Source organism: Myotis nattereri, assembly GCF_964212035.1.
Source record: "Myotis nattereri genome assembly, chromosome: 2".
In the NCBI taxonomy this organism is placed as follows: domain Eukaryota; kingdom Metazoa; phylum Chordata; class Mammalia; order Chiroptera; family Vespertilionidae; genus Myotis; species Myotis nattereri.
In genome coordinates this window covers 58,077,920-58,101,010 of record NC_138076.1, presented here as the reverse complement: position 1 = coordinate 58,101,010, position 23,091 = coordinate 58,077,920, and the positions used below count along the sequence as shown (strand labels likewise).

The following is a 23,091-nucleotide window of genomic DNA, read 5'->3' as shown; positions in this document are numbered from 1 at the left end:
TTTTCCTTTTGCACTAAAGTTAAAGCCTCAGATTTAGTTCTTGGCGTGAAAGAAGTACCATAGTAAAACTTTCATAAGGAGACTCTTAATTTTGCAAATGTGTTTGGTACTCTACGAAAGCAATTTAAGTAAGCTGAAGAGAGAGAAACATATTGAGGCTTTTAATAACTACCTCCCACATCTCATGGGAGAGGAAGAGCAGTTGGGAGTGAGCTGATAACTTTCTCTCATACAATGTTTATCCTAGAAAAAAACTGCCTAATAAGAGACCATAATTAAAGGGGATCAAATATATGGTGATGGAAGGAGGCTAGACTTTGGGTGGTGAGCACACAATGCAATATACAGATGATGAATTATAGAATTTATACTTGAAAATTGTATTATGTTATTAAATAATGTTTTGCCAATAAATTTAATTTATAAAATGAGACAATAATACCGTGGTCCCCCAAATCTCTATTTTCCCTTTAATCTGCTCTGTAAAGGACAGTGGAAAATAAATTACATAAGGAGAACACAGATAAGTGATTATATATAAAATTTATGCTATGGTTCTACATAACAACTAATATTTTCTCCCAAACATTTTGAAACCTACATAAAGAAAAGCATTATTAGTTGCTATGGTTAACAAAATTTCTTTTTAGCATTTCTCACTGTATCCACAGAGAAGTGATGGTTTTTCTGTGAGTTAATTCCAGCTGCTCATAAACTATACAATTATAAGGTGCAACTGACACAGAAAGGGTTTAGAATTAAGCCTTTGCTCAACCCTGAAGCACTTGGCTAGGCTTCTATAAAAATCATTTTTTCACACTTTGACTCACAGCTTTTTATCTTCTACCACAGTGTAAAAGACAGGATGCAATAGATGTGGTCTTAATTAAAGAATGAAATTTATTTTTATATCCTTCAGCTTGAGAAGTTTATGGGCAATCTGAACTTCTTTTACTGGATCTCCAAATCTAGCTAATGACACCAGTCAGGATGAGCAACCAAAGCAGATACACATTTTATACTTTACATAATTAGAACTTTTTATTTTGCTTTAAATATTAGTGTAGACTATTCAGAATTAAATCTTATAATCCCCCCTACCAAATTGATATGTGACACTGTTTATTGAAAACTCCACTAATAATATGGTTTATTCAATGATTCACTCTGAGGCCACTTTGGGAATGTTCTTCTTTGAAGGCATGCATAGGTTCCAATTTTGAATTATCTATCTATAATTATTGCATTTGTAAGATTCTAGTTTCTTCTCTTTCCTCAGGTTCAAAACCATTCCCATTCTCCCTCAAAATAGCTAAGGTCCAAAAAGACTTGGGGGGCAGGGAATGGGAAAAGTGTAGGAGGGGGTGGAGGAAGTGGCAATGGGGAATGGGGGTGGAAAAGAAAACACAGTACCTGCAACAGGCAGGAGTAAAACATGCTGGAGGAAGTGAGGATGCCCACCATCGGGCTGAGAAACTAAACCTAATCATGTGTGAGGGCAGAAGCAGATCTGTATTAGTTTGCTAGGGCTGCTATAACCAGAACCACAGACTAGATAGCTTAAAACAGAAATTTATTTTCTCACAGTTTCGGAGGCTGGAAGTCCAAGATCAAGGTGTCAGTAGGGTTGGTTCCTTCTGAAGACTGTGAGTGAAGGATCTGTTCTAGGTCCCTCTCCTTGGCGTATAAAAGACTGTCTTCAACCTGTGTCTTCACAGTGTCTTCCATCTGTGTGTGTCTGAGTCTAAATTTCCCCTTCTTATAAGGATACCACTGATACGGGCCCATCCTAATACCTCATTTGAACTTTACTATCTTCGTAAAGACCCTATCTCCAAATAAAGGCACATTCTGACATAATGTCATTAGGACTTCAACATATTAATGTGGTGGTGGTGGGGGGGGGGGGAGGATTATTATCCAACTTATAACAACATCCCAAAATAAGGAATAAGGTCATGGCCATGTGTCTCTTACACTCAAGTTGCAATGAAAAAGGTTCTCAGTTCATCCAGGGTTAGCAGAGAATCACTTTCTGGGACAAAATTCTAATTTCTCAAGATTCACATTTCCTGGTGATCTCTCACTACTTACTATGGCATTCCCTAGTTTGGCATTCATAGGAAGCTGGATTATGGACTACCATGATACTCCACTTTTTTTATTCCATTATCCCCAAGTATTTAGTGAAGTGTTATTTAAAAATGTTAAGGGCAGAATCACTTCATGCCTAGGCTATTAAGATAGTACAGTGGCCCCGGAGGCCAATAAGTAGTGGCCTAGTGGCACTAGGAAGTAGTGAGGGACCATAAGGGGTTAGACAAATGCAAAGCCTTCGGTCTCCATTGCTGAATTTGAAGGATGTAATCTAGGAGGTTTCCTTATACAGTTCTAGCATTTATGTTGAGGAAGCCATTTTTTGAATTTTACATATTCAGGCTGCAGAGTCAAATGATTTTGATACTTCTGAGAGATTTCTGTTAAAATCCCATACATTTTACATGTATTGATTGGCATATTTCCTACTAAAAGTGTGCAGCTAGTATTTTAAATGTGAGGGTAAGTATAGCTAAGGAATGTTGACTAACTTACAGATTTATCAATTATCAATGGTTGGGTGTTATAAAAAAGAATATTAAATCTTATTTCATATATAAGATAATTTTGAATATTATTTTTCATCCATATAAATATTAATTTTGTGACTGAGAGTCCTTATACTGATTCCATGTAAAATAACATTATTTAAGTCTACTATTCAGGATCAGAAGGGATATTTACAAAAACTGAAATTTTAAGGATGTGAAAATTTAAAAGAAAGAGAGAAAAATGAAACAGTAGTCCCTCAAAATTTTGGAATCAATCGCGCCTACTATCAGTGTTATAGCACAGATATACTGTAAATAACTACAGTTCTCTTAACTATCATTTATCTATGCTTATTCAGTTCACCTACAATTGTAGTTATTGTGCCCACAAATTTTATTTACATTAACTCATTTGTTCTCACTGCAACCCTATAAGATTGGATTTTATTATCCTCATTTACAAAAGGAAGCTTAGATAGGTTGTCAAACTTGCCTAAGGAAATAGGGGAATAGATGGCCTACTTTGACTCTTTTTTAATATATATATGTGTATATATATATATATATATATATATATATATATATATATATATATTGAGTTTAGAGAGGAAGGGAGAGGGAGAGATAGAAACATCAATGATAAGAGAGAATCATTGATTGGCTGAATCCTGCACACCCCACACTGGGATCGAGCCTACAATCCAGGCATGTGACCTGACTGGGAATCTGACCATGACTTCTTGCTTCATAGGTCGATGCTCAGAACCACGCTGGCCAGGCCACTCAAACTCTTAAATTATGTTCCTAACCAACAAAGTTCATGACAAAGGCTTTTTCAAACTTGGGGGGCGGGGGGAAATCAGGAACTATCAGTGTTATAGCAAAGATATACCATAAATAACTAATATATAAATCACATACCACAGGGTATTTATTGTATCTTATGAAAGTGTGTCAAATCATAAATGTAGCCCAAAATTTAAGAGTCTAATTGTCCCATTTATCCTGCACATTATGAATTATTGATTCAAATTTTGTGTTGATTTTTCATGTTCCTGTAATCCAAAAAGCTGGAGTGAAGTCTCTAATTAAATATCCAAGAATTGATTTCAGATGGACAGGTGGCTCAGCCTCAAATCTTGACTCTTTTACAAATTAGTTAATTGACCTTGGAAAATTCACTTAGCCTTTCTGAGCCCCAGATGCTGTCCTGCAAGATTTTGTGAGATCCGAATGAGATAATCCATATGGAAATATGCAATTAGTACTTTGTGACACAAAGTGGTGCTCATTGAATATTCACTGAATGTGAATATCAATCAGTTGTTTCTTTCCAGACCAGATTTCTCAAACCTTCCAAAGATCAGTTCTTTGTCTGATAACATCATGCTCTCATCCTTGAGTTGTATAGATCAACAGCTCAATGTCAGATTTTTAATGTCCCATAGCTTTATACCACAGTATCTATGTCTAAGGTTGTGTACTGATTTTTAAAGTTTTTATTCTGTTTTTTATTTCCTATATGAAATAATACAGTGCTTATCCTAGATAATATATATGTATATAATTTATTTTTTCTATAGAGATCGGGACCTGGAAAACTTAATTGAAGTAAATTCTAATGTACCCAAAAATAAGAATGGAAGGTAAAGCTTAATTTAATTTACTTTTATTTTATGAATTCTATCTGAGCCTGCATAAATTATGTAAACTTGAAATGTTTTCTAAGGAATTGCACTATAGTATGGTATTTAAGTATAAATACTATCTCAACACAGAACAATGTACAAGATGATTAATAAGCTGATATAGGAAAAAATTATTAAAATTCAAATTCTGTTAAAATTTCTGACTAAAAGCCTGCTGTCCTATTGCTTAGTATAAAAGGCATCATGAAAATTCAAATTTCTGTACTTGGCCTGTGAAGACTTATTTTTACTTACTGTTGCTTGGTAGATTTTCAGTGGTGCAGAAAACACACTGAGAATATTTTCCTTGGATGCCTGGTGCTAAAAGAATACACAAATTCACCGCTGCCACAAGACAGGACCTAATTTTGAAATTTCTTGATACCACACAGTATAATGGCTTTAAAACTATTGTCCCTTGGTTGCTTTTATAGGAAGGTTTGGATAGAAACTATCCTTTATTGTTGTTACAGACTGTTTAAATTAGGAAAGAATAAAAAATTATTCCATGGTAGCAATTCGTTTCCCTATCTATATAGAGGGAACCCTGAAAACAGTAGGGTCCTATTTTCTATCTTCCTAAAGTGCAGCTGCCTTTTCTGTTTAAAAGTTTTTTTAATCTAAAGAAGTGATATTGTTGATATTTTGTGCAGAGAATAGAAAATCAGGAAAAGAGGTAGGTTACTTATTCCATTCCCTCCCCCCCGCCCGCAAATTGTATAGAAGGCTCTTGCATCTAACAGATCTAACAGGTAGTTTCTGTCTTTCTCTTAGCTTCCCAAATCATCTTCCTTCTCTTTTTTTTTTGGTATTAATAAAACCTTTGAAAAAATGAAAGAGTAAATTTTCAATCACATCACCTGGCCAGCATGGATCAGTGGTTGAGCATCGACCTATGAACCAGGAGATCGCGGTTCGATTCCTGGTCTGGGCACATGCCCAGGTTGCAGGTTCAACCCCCAGTGTGGGGCGTGCAGGAGGCAGCTAAACTTTCCTTTTGGTTTTCATGTCGTTTCTATATTTGAGTTTACTAACATGGAGGAGAATAAGGAGCTAAACCTTTCACTATGTTTGCTTTAGAATTTTTCTCTGTTTCATAGGAAAAAGCAAATATGCCTATACTTTGTTAAGCATAGTGACATTTTGAGATTAGCGGAAATCTAAGTCAAAATTCTTCTACAGTCTTCAAAGAATGGCTTTCCATTAAAAATAAAATGAAAACTGGAATTTCTCCAAGCAACCTCTGGATAATTTTCATTAAATTGATAAACTCTCAGATATATTGTACATGAAAAGCTTTCTAAAATGGCACTGCTGCTGTGAAAATGTTACCAGGACCAAGTTCAGGTGGTCCCTGCCCTTAATAAAAAGTATTCCATCCTAGTACTAGATAATGTGTCATATGCCTAAAGATTATTCTTAAAGGCGGTTTCTGTGAATAAGTAAAATAGCACATGTATTCTGCTTGTGTACCTGTGCAGAAACCCAGCAAACGTAAACGGGTTCCTGTTACTTGGACAGAATTTTAATAAAATGAAAAAAAAATTTAAGATAAGAAGAATTCCAAGTGGCTTTGATTTTTAAGTGGCAAATATTTGTTTGCTTTCTCAGGCTAGAAGGCCAAGTCAATGGATTGACTGATGCTCCCAACAACTGGTCCACCAGAACGACTACCCATTCTTATGAAGCTAGGAAGAATTTCAGGTAGTATCTTGGTCAATTATAAAACAAATGACAGGACTATTCTTCCTCTGTCTTTAATAAACATCACATATACAACCTGACGCTTCGTTTCAAATGCAGAAATTTCTCATTTTATTAGTGGCTAAGCAGGCTTACACAAAGGTGTTGAGTTAGCAGCTTGGTCCTTGGTAAATTGGGACATATGGATAAGAAGGTGTAAAATGTAACTTTTCTCTAAAAAGTCCACAGTATGGTGTGTTTTTTGTTGTTGTTATTTTATTTAAAGCATGATTGTGACATTGGCATTGACATTCTTTAACTAGATTTAAAAGTTTCATTAAAATCAGATGTTATGTTTAGTTAAGGTCCATTTTTGTTTGAGATTTGAGGGGACAAGTATGGTTTGGAAATATGAATGGGACATCAGAGAAACTAAATGTCCCATTAAAGACACTAAAACATAGTGCACAAATACTCAAAGTAATCTTCATGCTCTACAGCAGATTTAGTGAGTGACCAATTTTCATATTAGTATTCTAGAAGTAGGCCAAGCCAGTGGAAGGCAGGAATAAAATGGGAGACATAGGAAATTTTGCAGAAATAAATTAATACCACTTTAATGTTTATATTTAAAAGGTAATAGCTTAGAAGTAATATAGTATTGAATAATAGCCTTGTTATTTTTTATTATTCTTGTACATAAACTTTAACTATAAACTCAATGTTTTTCCCCAGTTCCAATGCTGACACCGGGCCTGCAGGACCAAAGGATACTGTTGTGTACACGAGAACATATGTGGAGAACAGGTGCTGGAAATTTATTTAAAATATTTTTCTATACTTACAATCTTGAAATGATCTATGTTTAAGAAGAAATGGTATTATTTTAAAGTGTACTTATATATATTTTTTCAAATAGAAGACCATTTAAGAGTACATTGGATTCTAGGTATAAAATTCTTCATGATATTTCCAATATTAAGTAGTTATCAAATAATCATAAAAAGTCATTTGGTAGACTAATAATTTAATATAGCACATGCATACATAACAGGATAGCCATTTGAAAGTTTTCATATATGTTTATGTGAGAACATGACTATATATATGTATAATTAGCTTTATAAAATCACACAAGAATGTCTATGCTAATTTGGACTTGCACTTTAATTAAATGGTAGTATCCACTGTTGTTTGCCACTTATCTGAAATACTGGGTATACCTTTTGGTAGATATACTCTAGCCCAAATTCCAGGGAATTGTTGTCCCACAAAATCTGCTGGTTGTGTGATGGATGTGAGGAAAACATCAAACAAGGCCAGGGAAGTGTGCATTTGATTTTCAAGGAGAATAAAAACAAGAGTTAGTCTGATTGTGGGGTAATGTGATGGCGGGGCATGCAAATGCAGATATATGTGACATGTGTTAATCAGAGCCCATTTCAAAGAAACCAAAGAGCAGAGCATCTGGGAGGGCTTCTGAGGGGAGGAGACTCAAGGAAATTCAGTCCATTCAGTGTCAGAAGGTGAACAACCATCCAAAAAAAGTTTCTAAACCCCACACATAATTTATATTATAAAATGCAGCCCCCAAATTTGATTTTTCCGCTGAATCCAATTCTCCCTAAAGTCTACACTGATGGTGCAGTGCAGTGCCGAGGCCCTGGAATCAGACTTGGGATTGAATCTTTGTCATTTACTGACCATGTGCCTCGGCAAAGCTGCTTAACCACTTCAAGTCTCAGTTTCCCCATCATTAAAATGGGAGTAATGATATACGTGTCATGCAAAAATATGTGCAAACTCCTATTTAGCATCATGGGTTATGTGTTCCATAATATAGAGTCTATTTCTGACCGCAGTCTGCCTACGGGCAATTGGGAGGGAAAGAGAGTTTTCTCATTAAAAAATCCCAAGGGAGGGCAGTGGTGTATTGCTCACACTAGGAGCATATTGCTTCCATTCCTAATATATGCCCAGGTAACATATGTACCTGGCAAGCAATTATGAGCAGCCAGTTGCTTGGTGCATTACAGATTTCATTTGTCTCCAGAAAAGTGACGTTTACAAACTGGAGCTGCCTAAGAAATGAAACATGGAGGACTTTTAAAAATTATGCACTTTTTTTTTTTTTTGCTTTCACACTAAACTAATCTTTATTGGATGTATGCAAGTAAAAATAAAATCTTCTATAGCTTGTGTAAAAGTTGAAGGGTCTCTAGTTCTCCATGTGAGCGATGTATGTGTACCTGTGCTTGCACTGGCTCTCACTTCGTGCATTTCCTTTATGTTAGACTACAGGTACCTTTCTTATGGTAAATATGTGAGGGAGGTGCAAGCATAAATTTCATGAAAAATGACATATTTTGCTGTGCCCTCTTGCCTCATTATCTGTGTGAACTTGGAGATGGCTGTGTATCAATATTTCTCCAGATTGAAAAAAGGCTATTAGTATATTATCCTGGCTTGTAACATCACAAAGGATATACTAATAAGGCTGCATGAGGAGGAGTGTGTGCTTTCTCACCTGTCTACAGGTATATACATTAACACTAGGGAAAGAGCCCAGTTCTCACATGTCCATATGTGTTGTTTGTAGTAAATCACCAAAGGATGGCTACCAGGAGAACATTTCTGGAAAATACATACAGACTGTTTACTCAACTTCAGATAGGTGAGTATGTCTATATTTCCATACGTAAAATTCTATGCACACACATCTATGTACATACTAATACATTCTTGTTGTCTGTTGTACTGGAGATGGTGCTCGTGATGGTGATTGTTATATACAGGGTGGGGCCAAGGTAGGTTACAGTTTTGAGTATGTGGAACAGAATTTATTCTTATATTATTACTTACTAATATTTGTATTATTTCCCATACGAGCATCTGTAAAAGTACTTTGGCCCCAGCCTGTGTGTGAAGTACTACAACCTCTGCACCCAGGAATTTGTGCCTTGGCTTCTGGGCTGCTGCTCATGCATTTTATTCCAATAGAGCTTCTGTGCCTTATAGCTGCCCTCAGGACAGCCCCTCTGCTTTGCTGATTCCCAGAAGCCCCAGTACCACCACATTATGAGAGTCTAGGTCTCATTGCATCCCTAGACTGTGCCCTCAGCCCTCCCTCGTCGCGGTTTTCTAAAGCCATCTCACCTTACAAACAGCTGTGTGGATATGCTGCCATGACCCACTCTGGGCCCACACTCCGTTCCCAGGAGGGGTTACAATGAGTATCAATTTTGTGCTGGTAAACCGACCCCAGGCTTTTGCTGTTAGTGATCACCCTTTAACATTTAATGCTCAGTGGGGCACATAGATGACACTCATGAGAGTGTGGCCAGCAGATTGCCAGTGGAAGAAATGAAAATAAATAATTAGCATTATATCCCAACCACTAGAAACCAGCTGTAATGCAAATGTCCGATGTTCTACTGACAGTGTTTCTCTATAGAAGAGCCCGGAAATAAGGCTTGTTGTAGGTAAAGACATATCTAATTTTTATGTACAACCTCGATTCATAATGAGTTGCTTGGCACGACTGGTTACTCAATAAATGTTTTCTGTTTTGTTAATCCTCACCCGAGGATATTTTCCCATTGATTTTTAGGGAGAGTGGAAGAGAGAGGGAAAAACAGAGAGAAACATCCATGTGAGAGAAACACATCTATTGGCTGCCTCTTGCAGGAGCCCTGACTGGGGCTGGGGAGGAGCCTACAACCATGGTACATGCCCTTGACCAGATTTGAACCCAGGACCTTTCGTTCTGCAGGCCAACGCTCTATCCACTGAGCCAAACTGGCAAGGGCAATAAATGTTTTCTGAAAAACATGAACCCATGTTCTGTTTGCTAAGGGAAATATGGATGGACCAGGCATCAAAATTGTATCTCCTGCCCTAGCCAGTTGGGTTCAGTAGGTAGAGTGTTGTTGGCCCGTGAACCGAAGGGTCCTGAGTTCAGTTCCAGTCAAGGGCACGGACCTCAGTTGACGGCTCAATCCCCAGCCCTGGTCGGGAAGCTTGTGGGAGGCAACCAATTGATGTATCTCTCTCACGTAGATGTTTCTCTCTCTGTCTCTCCCCCTCCCTTCCACTCTCTCTAAAAATCAATGGAAAAATATCCTCGGGTGAGGATTAACAACAAAACAGATATTATATCCCCTCTGCCACTTTTATAAAATTTTGCGCATTACTAATGCTCTCAGTGTCTTAACTTTAAGTCATTGCTCTTTGAGGAGTGAAGTCATCTATACAAGCGTAAGATATAGATACTGCTGAGGTGACCAAATACCAGAGCTGGATCCCTCACATACTTAGAAAACACCTTTGACTGTGAGTGAGATTTTAATAAGGACAATACCAACACTGGAGCCTTCCCTGGGCTCATATCTTTAGTGTTAACTTAAGGGAGGAAAATATTCTTCATAGAAGTATTGCTCTTAATATGAAGAATTTCAGTCCTGGTCCTCAAATGGTCCTTGAAATTTTTCTTAGCCATGAAAGCAGAAGTCAATTTTCTATTAAGACCAGTAAGTCCAGCAACTTTTTATGTTGATTATTGTGTGACATGAGCCATGTCCCCACAGTTCTTATCAAAGCACACTAATCCCACTTAAGGCGGCTTCCCGCTTCACAGGATTAAGACAAACTCCTCTGCACATAATTTATGGCCTTCAGAACCTGCTCCTGCATATTGACTACTGTTCAGTCACCCCAGACACCCTCACTGAGTAGCACGTTGGTACAGCCTGGTCACTCTGCTTCGAATCCCCCATCATGCCCCTCCCTGCCTCACTGAGCGCACCTAGGGGGCTCCTTCTTCTTCAAGCTGTAAGTCACATGACACTTTTCCACAAGCCTTTCCTGCCATCACCTGGGATTAGCTGCTCCCTTGGCTGTTCTCTCTGAACTCTTTCCACATGTCTATAATATGCTGCCATCATCTAGTCACACACCTGGCTACCCCAGTGGACAAGAAGCTTCTCATTGGAAGAGACTGTCTCACTCATCTTTATAGTCCCAGCTCCTAGCTCAGTGCCTCTGGAATGGGTGAATGATAGAGTGTGCCTGTCTTCTACTCCTGAAGGGCTTGCATGGGACATGAAGTGTGTGTACACATGTGTAGAGTCCATAGGAAAATATTTGCCAGGATTATATAAGCGAGTAGCTATGGAGTGAGATGCAAGAGGAAGTTGTTATTTCTATACATAAGGGTTAGGAAGAGGTTACTTGACTGGCTGAACGTGTAAAGCCAGACAACCTTATCTACTCCAATCCCTTTCCTCTCCACCTCCTCCTCCCTTTCATTTCCCTCCTCTCTGCTTCTAGTCCTGGGCTAGATGACAGATCATCCTGGCTCTTGGGTATGACTCATTCATGTCAACAATGTGAGCCCAGCAGTCCTCATGGGCAGGCCCAAAGTAGCACAGGGACCCTGGGGCCATGCAGCCTTGCTCAAACCCTACCTCTGCTACTCACTCACTGTCTGGCAGGCACCCTTCTGTGCCTCAGTTTACTCTTCTGTAAAATGATGAAAAGAATAGCATCTGCTTCTCAGAGATGTGAAGAATAACTGAGTTTAAATAAGCAAAGTGCATGGAAAATGTACTGTACCTATTAAGCGTATTAGCACTGTATAAGTATTGGCTGTTTTTATTTTTCACCACTCCATTATTTACCAGCTCTGAAAATTTCAGGCCTGCATGCCAACAACCCTGAAACTAGTGAAGTCCTCAAGGTGCTATTTAAGGCAGTCCTGAGACCTTCCAAAAGGAAAAGCATCACATAATTATTGGCTTTTCTTAAGGCTCTGCTGTGACCCAAGGTCTTTTTGGACTTGCTGATTAAATATGTACAGTTCATTTATTATTAAACATTATTTTTCCAAAGTAAATAATAAAACTCTTTCTTCTTCATCAAATTTGTGTGTTCAGGGGTGTTATATCATATTGGAGAATATAAATTTTGTCATAGAATGTAGCCCAGTATTCTGTCTTTTAATGATACCAAGCGTAGTGTCATAGGAGAGCATTTTGATGATTAGATCCCTAGACCCGAGGGTACTAGGGATCTATGATTTGTTAATTTACCAACACACTCTTGAATGAAGTTCTATTTTGTCCTATTGAATGTTTTGAGGGTTAAAATTTTATATTAATCTATAGTATAATTTTTCTATGATATATATAAATTAATAATTCAAAATCCTCTTTGAGCTTCAAGGGGCACTTATAAACTAGTTCAGTTAGGAAACTGTAATTATCTTTGCCCTGTCCAGATGCATTTTGATTGCTAATGAATTAATAATTTGAGACCTTCCTTTCTGTTAATTCTTTGATATTATTTTGAGGTAACTAGAAGAATCAATTCTATCACTAAAATAAGTAAAATCTCAAAATTTCCTCAATTTTTACCATTTCCTAAAGTATCAACAAAATTAACATCATTTCCACATGACTTTATGGGGAATACATCTGTCTTTTGTGTGATGACAAATTTATTTTTAATTGCTAATATCTCTCTAGGTCTGTCATTGAAAGAGATATGTGCACCTACTGCCGAAAGCCCTTGGGCACAAACACCAAAATGATTTTAGATGAATTACAAATTTGCTGCCATTCCACTTGCTTCAAGGTAAGGATATGTTTATTGTATTTAACTAAATATAAAATTGCATAATGACTGGAATAAAAATAATTATTTAATGAAATACATGAGATGAAGTTAAAGCTTTCAGAAACACTCTCATCCACATTAATAATGCATTGCTTAAGTATTTCTCAGAGTTCTTTAGCCTAACCTCAAAGGTTTATAATTACTGGCTTGGCGTTAGGCTTAGAGTTGATTACTGAAACATTTATTCCTCCTACCCTAGAGATTTAAACCTATGAAAAGATAAACACTTGTTTTCTTTATAAAAGTTTTTGCAACATTTTAATAAATCATGCATTGCATAAAATATACAATGAAGTGCGAAAGCTGTTGAGAAGAAAGCTAGCAGCTCTTTATGAGTGCTATCAGTTAGGATGATAAGCTTAACAGCAGTTGAAACTCAGTCTGCTTTTGAGAGCACGATTAATGATAGTTAATTGTGGTCAGTATAATAGCATTAAAGCTTACATAGTAGAATGCTCCACAGTTTATATTTTCATATTCCACTGCTTTTATTTCTCAAAATAATATTGAGTAGGTCAACATCTTAGTTTTTTGTGTAACGGGATGAGCACTCAACTGGAATCTAAAGATCTGAGTTTAAGTTTTCTAACTCTGTCACTAACTATGGGACAGTCACCTAACTTAACTTGGCCTCAGTTTTGTCATCTGTAAAAATTAAGAAGCTGACTAGACTAATGACTGCACATTAAAATCATCTGGGAGGTTAGAAGAAAAATAGAATGCTTGGGACCAGTACTAACTAAATCAAGACTCTCAGAGATGATTTCTGGGCATTGGTAGATCTAATGGGCAGCCAGTTTGAGAACTATTTGCCTGACTATGGGTTCTTTTTGCGCTGACATTCTATGAGTTGATGGAAATTATCTAACTCAGTCAAGTAGCTGCAATACTTTGACAACTTGTAATTGTTTCTCCTCCAAGTAGCTTCAGTGATACATAGCAATCAGAAATATGATGCCTAGTTATGAGCAAAAATAAATCTAACTTTAGGCCATACTATATAAAATATATTCTGAAAAATTTTATAATTGTTTAATTGTGAGAAAATGGAATTTTCTTTTAGTTATTAAAATTTACTCAGTAAAAAAAGATTATAGTTCTTTATTTAAAATTAGTATGCAGAAAAAATTTTAAAACAAGGAAATTCTCCTGGTTGTTGGTTTTGGTAAATATAAATAATTCCCATTTGTTGTATTTTGGATTATTTATTTTCATTTTCAACATAATTATAAAATTCTACTAAGAATAAAAATGTCCCACACTCCTAGAAAAAGATGGATTATTCTATAGCCATGATAATAGAGAACCATGTAGACTGGTTTAAACAAGATGAATTAATCAATGCCAATTTACATCAATGAACTGGTCTCTGAGAGCCAACCAATCAATGACAGCTTCATGCTTGAAAGTCAGCCAATGGACAGTGGACTTGTTTCATGAACATAGATCTAAAGCAAGCTAACCAACACAACTCAAAACAAGCTTTTCCCTATACCCTCTTAAGGGTATAGGGAAACAAACAGAAATTTGTTTTGCTTAATGTTTGCTTAATGTCCTGTGTATATGCCTGAACTCTGGATTGCATAAGCAAACAGAAACTATGCTTCATGTTTCTGTTTAACATATCAACTGGTGATCTTGTGCTTAGCATAACCAATTTTTAAAAATTTATATCTACTCTATAGTGAGTTAAGTAGAAACTTTAATGGTAGATATGCCCTGAAATGCACAGTTCTGCATGTGGATTACAGATAAGTACACTCTCACCTTCTCTGTGGGTTCTCATGAGGCTGCACCTGAGTGCTAATATCGAGAACTGTACTGACTGAATTGAAAGGGCTTTTTATCCTGTTACACTAAGAATCTAGACTTTATTTGTAATGTAAACTTTATATATTGCCTTTTCCTTTAGTGTGAAATATGCCAACGGCCTTTGGAAAACCTGAGAGCGGGAGACAGTATTTGGATTTATCAACGGACAATACACTGTGAACCTTGCTACTCCAAAGTTGTGGGTAAGTGTTAAGCTCTGTAAGAAACTGTTACTTTTGCTAATGAAGTTAATGAGCATTTAATATTGTTGAAAATGAAGGATTTTAATAAAGCAAAACACATTTTATTAATTATATTTAGTTAAGAATTCAGTTGCAGATAGTATGGTAGTATTTTATTTTATGGTATAAAATCAGTCAACATTTATATTGTCTTTGATATCAGACCCGGCATAGGTATAACTAAAAAAAGAGATTATTTATTATAGAACATTTTCTGTTTTTTTCTAAACAAAAATAGATCTTCTCTGCTCAAATAATTGGAATTGAAGTCCATATCTGTGAATTACCTTTTACATTTGCACTGAAATATACTTTCCTACCTAATTTGGTTATTATGCTAAATGCCTTGTAATGTTTTTCATGGAAAATTTAAAGTTAATTATATGTAATTAAATATTAAATTCTATATTAAATATAGCATGTAAGTATTTTTATCAGTTTAAAATCAACATTACTATAATTTGGGCTTTTCATTAGCATAAATGATGTGAGAAGCAAACATTAATGACCTGTATTTTTAGCTCACATTTCCTGTAAATTTATCATGAAAGCTTTAAAAGTTTATTTAAAAGACATGCACAGTACCCAGTAAGATAGGAAACCAAAGTCCTATAAAACTTGATTCATTTTTTTAAAAGCCAGTATCAACATTTTATTTTTAATTCATAGTAAATAGATACAATAACCAAGATAATATTGGGGAGCTGGTCAAAGCACTGCATGGCCAGCTGGGTTCCTGATGTTTCAGTGGTGAATGAAAGGGGAACATTTGTGATTCTTACCTGGTACCCAAAATATGGAATTTGGTGACAAATGTGGAAAATGCTCTGAAAAATATTAAGAAACCCCCTTTTCATCAGGCTGCAGAATCAGTAACAAGAACAAACCTAATAATATTCATACATTGCCTTTTATTTTCTGCTTGCCCCAGCCAGTTCTCATATTCTACTTTCTTTCTAATTTAGCAGCCTTTTAATGATCCAATATTATATCAAGAGCCTTGATGATATGGTAGCGGCTCTAAAACTTCCAGCCTCCCAGAAATCCATGATATAGCTTAGGAGGAGGTGTGGCCACCAAAAGACTCAGAAGTCATTGTGCCTTCCTTCCTGTCTATGTATACATAGGCATTGCATTTTTTAAAAATCCTCTCCTGAGGATATGTTTTACTGATCTTAGAGAGAGAGCATGGGAGAGAGAGAAAAAAAACATCAATATGAGAGAGAAACATTGATTGGTTGCTTCCCGTACACGCCCCCCTTCCCCCCTCCTTCCCCCCCTCCCCTTCCCCCCTCAACCTGGGACCTAACCTGGAACCTAGTACATGCCCTGACCAGGAATCAAACCTGCAACCTTTTGGACAAGGCTCTAACCAACTGAGCCTTACCAGCCAGGGCAGCTTTGCATTCTTATAGTAAATTTAAGTTGTGAAAACATAACTCTCAGACATCTCTTAAATATGAGTACCAGGCAACAGTCCTTCAAATTTATGGTGTGACCCAAAGCCATAGTGATGAATGAAGCAGAAAGAAAATGTAAAATGCTGAATCTACCATGACCCCCTTGATGAATGATTATTTAAAGAATTTTAGTTATAGAATTACTTTTGTACTGAATTTGCATATCTAACTGTTATTTTTCTTTTAAAATTTCAGCAAAGTGGATTCAATAATTCTGGCACATGGAAGTCAAGATGAAAGCATTCATTAAGGAATTAAAAAAATTTATTTTAAGAATATGTAATTTAGAAAAGCTTTTACTCTGAAGATTGACTTTTGTATACAATGAACAATCCTGCTATTGCATAAATAACATAATTGCCTTCAAAAAGGTCATATACATAAAGGGAACCATCTGTTATCTGGATAGATTCAGTCATCAAAAATTCAAGTGGTTTCAGTTACCAATGTCAAAGGAATGATGCTCCTGATGGCTGTGAGCATCGTCGCCCCAAGCAGGTCCACCCCTGCTCCATTAAGCTGTGCATCATGATTTCTATTATAAACACATTTCTCATTGTCTCACCTTTGTTTGCCTAAGAATTTGGATTTGTGGACATTATTGACAAACTGTCAAGAAAGCAAGATATGTTTCCTTCATGTGCAAAAGAAATGTTGGTAGAAATTTTCTTATACAGTTTGGCCAATAATAACATAAAGTCATATGGACCTCAGAAAATCATTTGAAATTTCTGGTCTCTCTTTTTTTTATCTATAATATGAGGGGCATTGAAAACTGTCCCAAAGGCCCCTTTCTGCTCCTCAAATTATTCTAAAGCAACTTTTTGTTTGCTCTTTAGAAATACAGTGGGGCCTTGACTTACGAGTGTCCCAACTAACGAGTTTTTCGAGATACAAGCTGTCTCTTGGCCGATTTTTTGCTTTGAGTTGCGAGCTAAAATTCGGGTTACGAGCCAACTTCAGATACCCCACCGCTAGTTGGCGCAGCGAACATCACAGTGAATGCTACAACATCAGCCCAGCATCACGTGTCTCACTTGTTCACTTTTGATTTGACATACGAGTAATTTGAGTTATGAGCTCTGTCATGGAACAAATTAAACTCGTAAGTCAAGGCCCCACTGTATATCTGAATATGTGTTTGTTAATCATTTTGAACTGGAGAGGACATCTGAACAGCTTAACTTTCGTGTCATTATTCATTTTATTTCAGATATAATTTTTAAAAACAGAAAGACATTGGCTTATGGGTAATGGGTAAAATTATATGACATGTATTTTACATATTATAATTTGTTAATTTTTTGCATGTGTTTCAAAATCTGGTTATATAAATAATCTATGAGGAAATAATGGTTATGGACTACGAAAGACTTGTTCTTTAGCATGTTACATCTATTCATATTACATAGCACTTTATATTTACAGATGGCTTATGCAAATAAAATGAACTATCAGTGATACCGAAATCATTTTGTGGCGTGTCTATAAATATCATTCATTGGCATTGATTTTGTCAATTACAGTGATCACAATTTATTATATTCTATACCACACTGGCTAACTTAATTATTTAGCTTCTAAAGCTATAGCTTTTACTTTCAAAGAGCTTTTCTTCAAGGAATTGAAAATCCAGTAATCATATGTGAGGAACTTAGACTATTGTTAAAATTGAGACATTGAACTTATAAACTATTTTATCTGTACATAGCAAATGCTTCCTGAAGGAAGGCTGATGGAACAATGAGGAGAGGGTGTCATTTGGGGGAAGTTTAAAGCAGTTGTAATCAACTGACATAAATTAGGGAGATTAAAAAAGATAATCATGTATTTTTCAAATGTTGATAAATTTAAAGAATTAGTCTTCTGTATGATGATTTCAAGCATCTGCTCTTCTTAGAGACTAGTCCGTGGTTTTAAACACAAAATGCTTCTCAAAATTCAGCAATGTATAATTGTTGTCCTGTAAAAAGGAGCCAGGAAAAAACAATTAATAATAATTTGATATTCATTAATTCATGCTTGATGAGAAGCAGTGGTAATTGAGCCATATGTTTTATTGTTCCTTAATTACATGCTATCAGAGTGGATCAAAAGAAATCATTTTCTTAGAGTTGGGAATTCGTGGCAGAAAAGGATGGATGGAATAGTATCCCTGCCTTTTATGTAAAGTGTATTAACATCTCAATGCATTTGTAGTAATTAAAAATCATTTGAATGCCATTTTTAAAGTAGTCTACTTTATAATGCTTCATTTAAAAAAAAACCCTAAGAGGAACATATTTCTCACTTTTCTGAAGCTGTTTAATGGACCCTGTCTTCCACTATAATATATTCAATTAAGCCAAAAGCTATTGTAAAAATGGAATAAATACGGAGTGGAGAGAGAAGGGCTTCTGATTCATCTAGTCAGCTTCATCATGTCTGGGCTTATTCACACCATAGGAATGACCAATAAAACAATTTGGAAGGTCTCTTTATATTGCAGCCAATTAAGAGATGTACCTGAAAGAGAATGAATCGCTTCATAGGACAATATCCTTCTAAAAAGCAAAATGGCAGAAATATAATAATCTCAGAAATAGAATTTGTTAAAATTCTATTTTTAATAAGGCCAAGAAATAAAACTGTATTCAAGAAGTCATCTGTGCATCCCTAGCTGTTTGATTGCAGTCACTTTTACAGCTAGGTCTGAGTGGGGAATGGCCAGCTCTCACTGTGGTTCACTCACCGAGTTGTTTCCTACAACAGAAACTCCGGAGGGTTTGGCACATTTTCCCGATTCAAGGCTCTAACCAAAACAAGGGACTGTTTGGTCTATAACATGGCAAACTGACAATGAAAACTGTTTGGTACTACTGAATTTACTGGTTATTTTGGTACAATGTAAATAAATGGTTTTTAGAGTTTCACCTATTCCATGTTACTCAATAATTCCCAGAGGCACCCATAAATATCTGCATTAATGTGGGCAGGCTATTTCCCTAATGGGCCTATTCCCTGCTATTTCAAATGCAAAACTTAGATTATTGGCTTTCTACCCTACCCCATTCTTAGATGGCCTCTCTTGCTAGGTGCCTAAGAGCTGTCTGGTGTTTTGTATGTAATTTAGAATTGCATGTTAACTTTATCACAGTGCAGAATTGGACACCATTCTGAATTTTATTTACTGTGTCTTTGTCCTGCCATTTGAGAGGCATGGTTTCTGAGAGATATTACTGAAATGTTCGAGCGGATGAATTCGGTAACGGTTTCAGGCTTGTACTATGAGAGGAAACTCAACATCATCATTGTGTTAGAGATGCCATCTGGGAAAGATGTTTTACTTCTTTGCCTCTGTATTCGTTTTGATACATTCTTCTCATTAATACGTTGAAATGCCCAATTGTGCCAGGCTCTGTATTTTAAAAAGCCTGGTGTATAATCTACCATCATTCATGCATTCATTCATCTATTATTCAATAACTTAAAAATCTTCATTTAGAACCAATATTCCCGACCTTAGTGCAGATCAATACCAAGGCTCCTGTCCCCATGGAATTTACAGTCTAAAGAGAGAGCGGAGGAGGAGTTTGAAAGACAGAAAACCAGCACAACAATTTCTGAAAGTAATAAGACCCATGAAGAAAATAAAATACAGTGGTTAGGTGAAGGGGGAGTTTAAAAATAATGTGGTGAACAATAATGGTCAAAACCAGACCACTTTCTGGACTAACCTTGTCCTTGCTTCTTTAAAAAAAAAATTGAGATGGAAGCTCAAAGATGCCAGGGGACAGAGACCAGTGAAAGAATTTTCTCTATTCCTCATGCAAGACAATATTCAGATATCTCTTAGATAGCTTTCAACTCCCTGCCCTCTGTCGAGTTACACCAAATGGCTGCTTCCTCCTGGACCTCAGACTAAAGTCACCCACTTGGCTGCAGGAGCCCCTAGGCATGCTCTGCTGACTGCCTCAGAACTGGGTCTGAACCAGCCCCAATCTGGAGTGGAATAAGCGGGCGGGTATGGTTTCCTCACCTCTTTTAAGACATTAAGAATCAAGTCCCTTTCTGTTTTCCAAATAGAAACATTAGGAGATTGGGCAGCATCATTTCAGATGAGGAGAAACTTCTCCTAGGAATTTTATATAAACATTACATTGTTCTCTTGTTGCAATATGACTAATGTATCTGGTGGAAAGGAACATTCAGATCATGGTATAACATTTTGATAGTTACAATTTATTAATTTTACATTCTCTCCCAAGAGAAAAGGAAAGTTCATGAGTTTCAAGAGCCCTTCTGGCCTACAAAGGCAAATTGGATTCAAAGTCCCCCACAGGACAGTGTTTAGGCCCTAAAACAACTGAAATGTTGGTGTGGTTTCGGAATAGAAAGACTGCCAGGGTGCTGGAATTAGTGAACATGGAGAGATGAGGTTGAAGAAGCAGGCAGGAGACAGGTCATGGCAGTGTCCTTTATAATGGACCATTAAAAATCTACATCATCAAATAATGTTGGCATTTAGTAGAATTTATACCTTTTATATTTGTGTCATTAAAATGTCATTGAATATTTTTAATTTCATGAACAGTTTACATTATATTGAGACAAATATAGTCTACTGATTATGAGAAGCACAAAGGCAATGCAATGGAGAAAATATAGTCTTCAACACATGCAAAAATTGTGCTAGAACAATTTGATACCTGTATGTAAAAAAAAAAGAAAAGAAAAGAAAAGAAAAGGGAAAGAGCAGAAAAGAAATAAAGGAAAAGAAAAGAAAGTTGACACAGACCTTATATCCATCTTTAAAAAAATTAACAATTATCTCAAGATGGATTGCATTTAAATGTATAATATACAACTATAAAATTTCTAGAAGAAAATCAATATGGCCTTGAGCTTGATAAATAATTTTTAGATACAACACAGAAAGCACAATCTATAAAAGAAAAAAATGAAAAGTTCTTTATTAAAATTTAAAAACTGTGCTCTGTGAAAGACAATGTTAAGAGAATAAAAAGGTAGCCACATACTGTGAGAAAATGTTTGCAAAACACATATCTTATAAAGAACTTATCCCCCATATATAAATAACTTAACACTAAACAATAAGAAAACAAAAAAAATTTAAAAATGGCAAAATATCTTAAAGACACATAAGCAAAGATCTATAAATGGCAACTAGGCATATGAAAGATGCTCAACATCATTTGTAAATAACAATGAGATAACTACATTATGTTTATTAAAATGACTGAAAACTGAAAACTGAGAATACCAATTGCTAGCCAGGATTCAGAGAAACAGGAACTCTCCTGCATTGCTAGTGGGAATGCAAGGGGGTACAGCCACTTTGGAAGACACTTGGACAGTTTCTAACAAACCTAAGCATAGACTTACCATAGGATTCAGCCATTTTGTTCCTAGGTATTTACCCAGTGAATTTGAAAACATGTCCATTCGAAAAGCTGAATGTTTATATCAGTTTTATTTATAATCATCAAAACTGTAAGAAACCAAGATCTTCTTCAATAAACAAATGTCTCAACAAGCGGTACATTCATGTAATGGAGTAATATCCAGCAATAAAAAAGAATGACCTATCAAATCTGCAGAAACATGGATACTTCTTAAATGTATATTGTTAAATGAATAAAGCCAATCTGAAAAGGGGCTCTATATGTATTATTCCACTTATATGACATGCTGGAAAGGCAAAGCCTACACATTCAAACAGACAAGTAATTGCTGAGGGCTCAGAGAGATGGAGAATTAAGCATAGGGAATTTTTTTTAGCACAATTGAACTATTCTGTATGGTACCATAATGGTGAATAGATAACACTTTGCATTTGTCAAAACCCATCAAACTTTACAGTACAAAGAGAGAACCTTGATATATGCAAATTTTAAAAATCTCATTTAGATGGTCAGGGGCAGGGGATTCAAGGATGGAATGCAGAATGTTACATATAAATTCAACTGTATTACAAATGCTTGAAACAGTCTTACTAAAGGCTTCCAGTCTATTTGCTTCTAGCTTGTTCTATGTGAAAGTGACCTTAGCAAAGGCCTTGGGTGGTCATACTTCTGTCTGCTGATTCTCTTATTTACTGGCTTCTGTGCTTGGCTTGTCCCTCTCTCCTTCAATTAAATCAGGGATTGCTGGGGTCCAACGTCGGGCCCACGGGCCATATAAGGCCTGCAGATTCATTTGGTCTGGCCCTGCCAAGGCATTAGGGGTGAGTCAATTAAATGTTTGAACAACTATAGCAGGCTAATTTTTAAGTTGATAATTTTGTAAGGCCCTCGAGTGATGTTACAAATATCCAAATGGCCTTTGGCAGAAAAAAAAGGCTCCCCACCCCGGAATTAAATGACCTTTGCAATTGTCTTGATTCCTATTTTCTGAGGAAGAACATTTAATGGAAGACCCTGTTACAATTTCTGAGACAATGTTATCTCTTGCTCTTTGCCATAAAGTTACCGTTGGTTTTTCTAGCTTGGTTAAGCCCTCTATCACTAGCCTCTCAGTCCATTTAGATTACAGGTCCTGACAGAGCCAAACTACAATGTTTAAACATTTGTGTTTGCTAACTGGCTAATTTAGGCCTTTCATCTCTCTCAAGGTATCTTGTTAAATAAAGTAAGAAGTAGCTAACATATACCTCATGTTCTGAATGATGGGCTCCAGAGCTAAGGTAAGAGAACTCGGCCAAATATTTTGCCAAGGCATAACAAGGGTCATCAGATTTCCAGCCTGCAGAATTATTCCATATTCACAAGCAATTAGCCAATACCATGTATTTTCAGCTTTTGTATGATAGCACACTAGTTCTAGACCAGTTTCCAAATAAGTTAGGGCACAACCAAGTGGCTAGGACAAAGAACCACTAAAATACAGTGGCTCAAACAGACAGACATTGTTTTTCTCTTTGTCATAGCAAAACAGAAGTGGT

The 23,091-nt window shown here is 36.2% G+C and overlaps 1 protein-coding gene across 1 annotated transcript in view; it reads left to right on the top strand.

The window, feature by feature from the left end:
• SCEL (sciellin) overlaps positions 1–16,360 on the top strand; it is a gene marked incomplete at its 3' end in the record, with an annotated part of 104,527 nt that extends 88,167 nt beyond the window's left edge. The window contains exons 26-32 of the mRNA XM_081083887.1: positions 4,172–4,234; positions 5,888–5,980; positions 6,695–6,766; positions 8,559–8,633; positions 12,484–12,592; positions 14,547–14,649; positions 16,344–16,360. Coding sequence (XP_080940013.1) covers positions 4,172–4,234; positions 5,888–5,980; positions 6,695–6,766; positions 8,559–8,633; positions 12,484–12,592; positions 14,547–14,649; positions 16,344–16,360 — 532 coding nt within the window. The remainder of the gene's footprint in view (positions 1–4,171; positions 4,235–5,887; positions 5,981–6,694; positions 6,767–8,558; positions 8,634–12,483; positions 12,593–14,546; positions 14,650–16,343) is intronic.
• Positions 16,361–23,091: the final 6,731 nt, after the last annotated feature.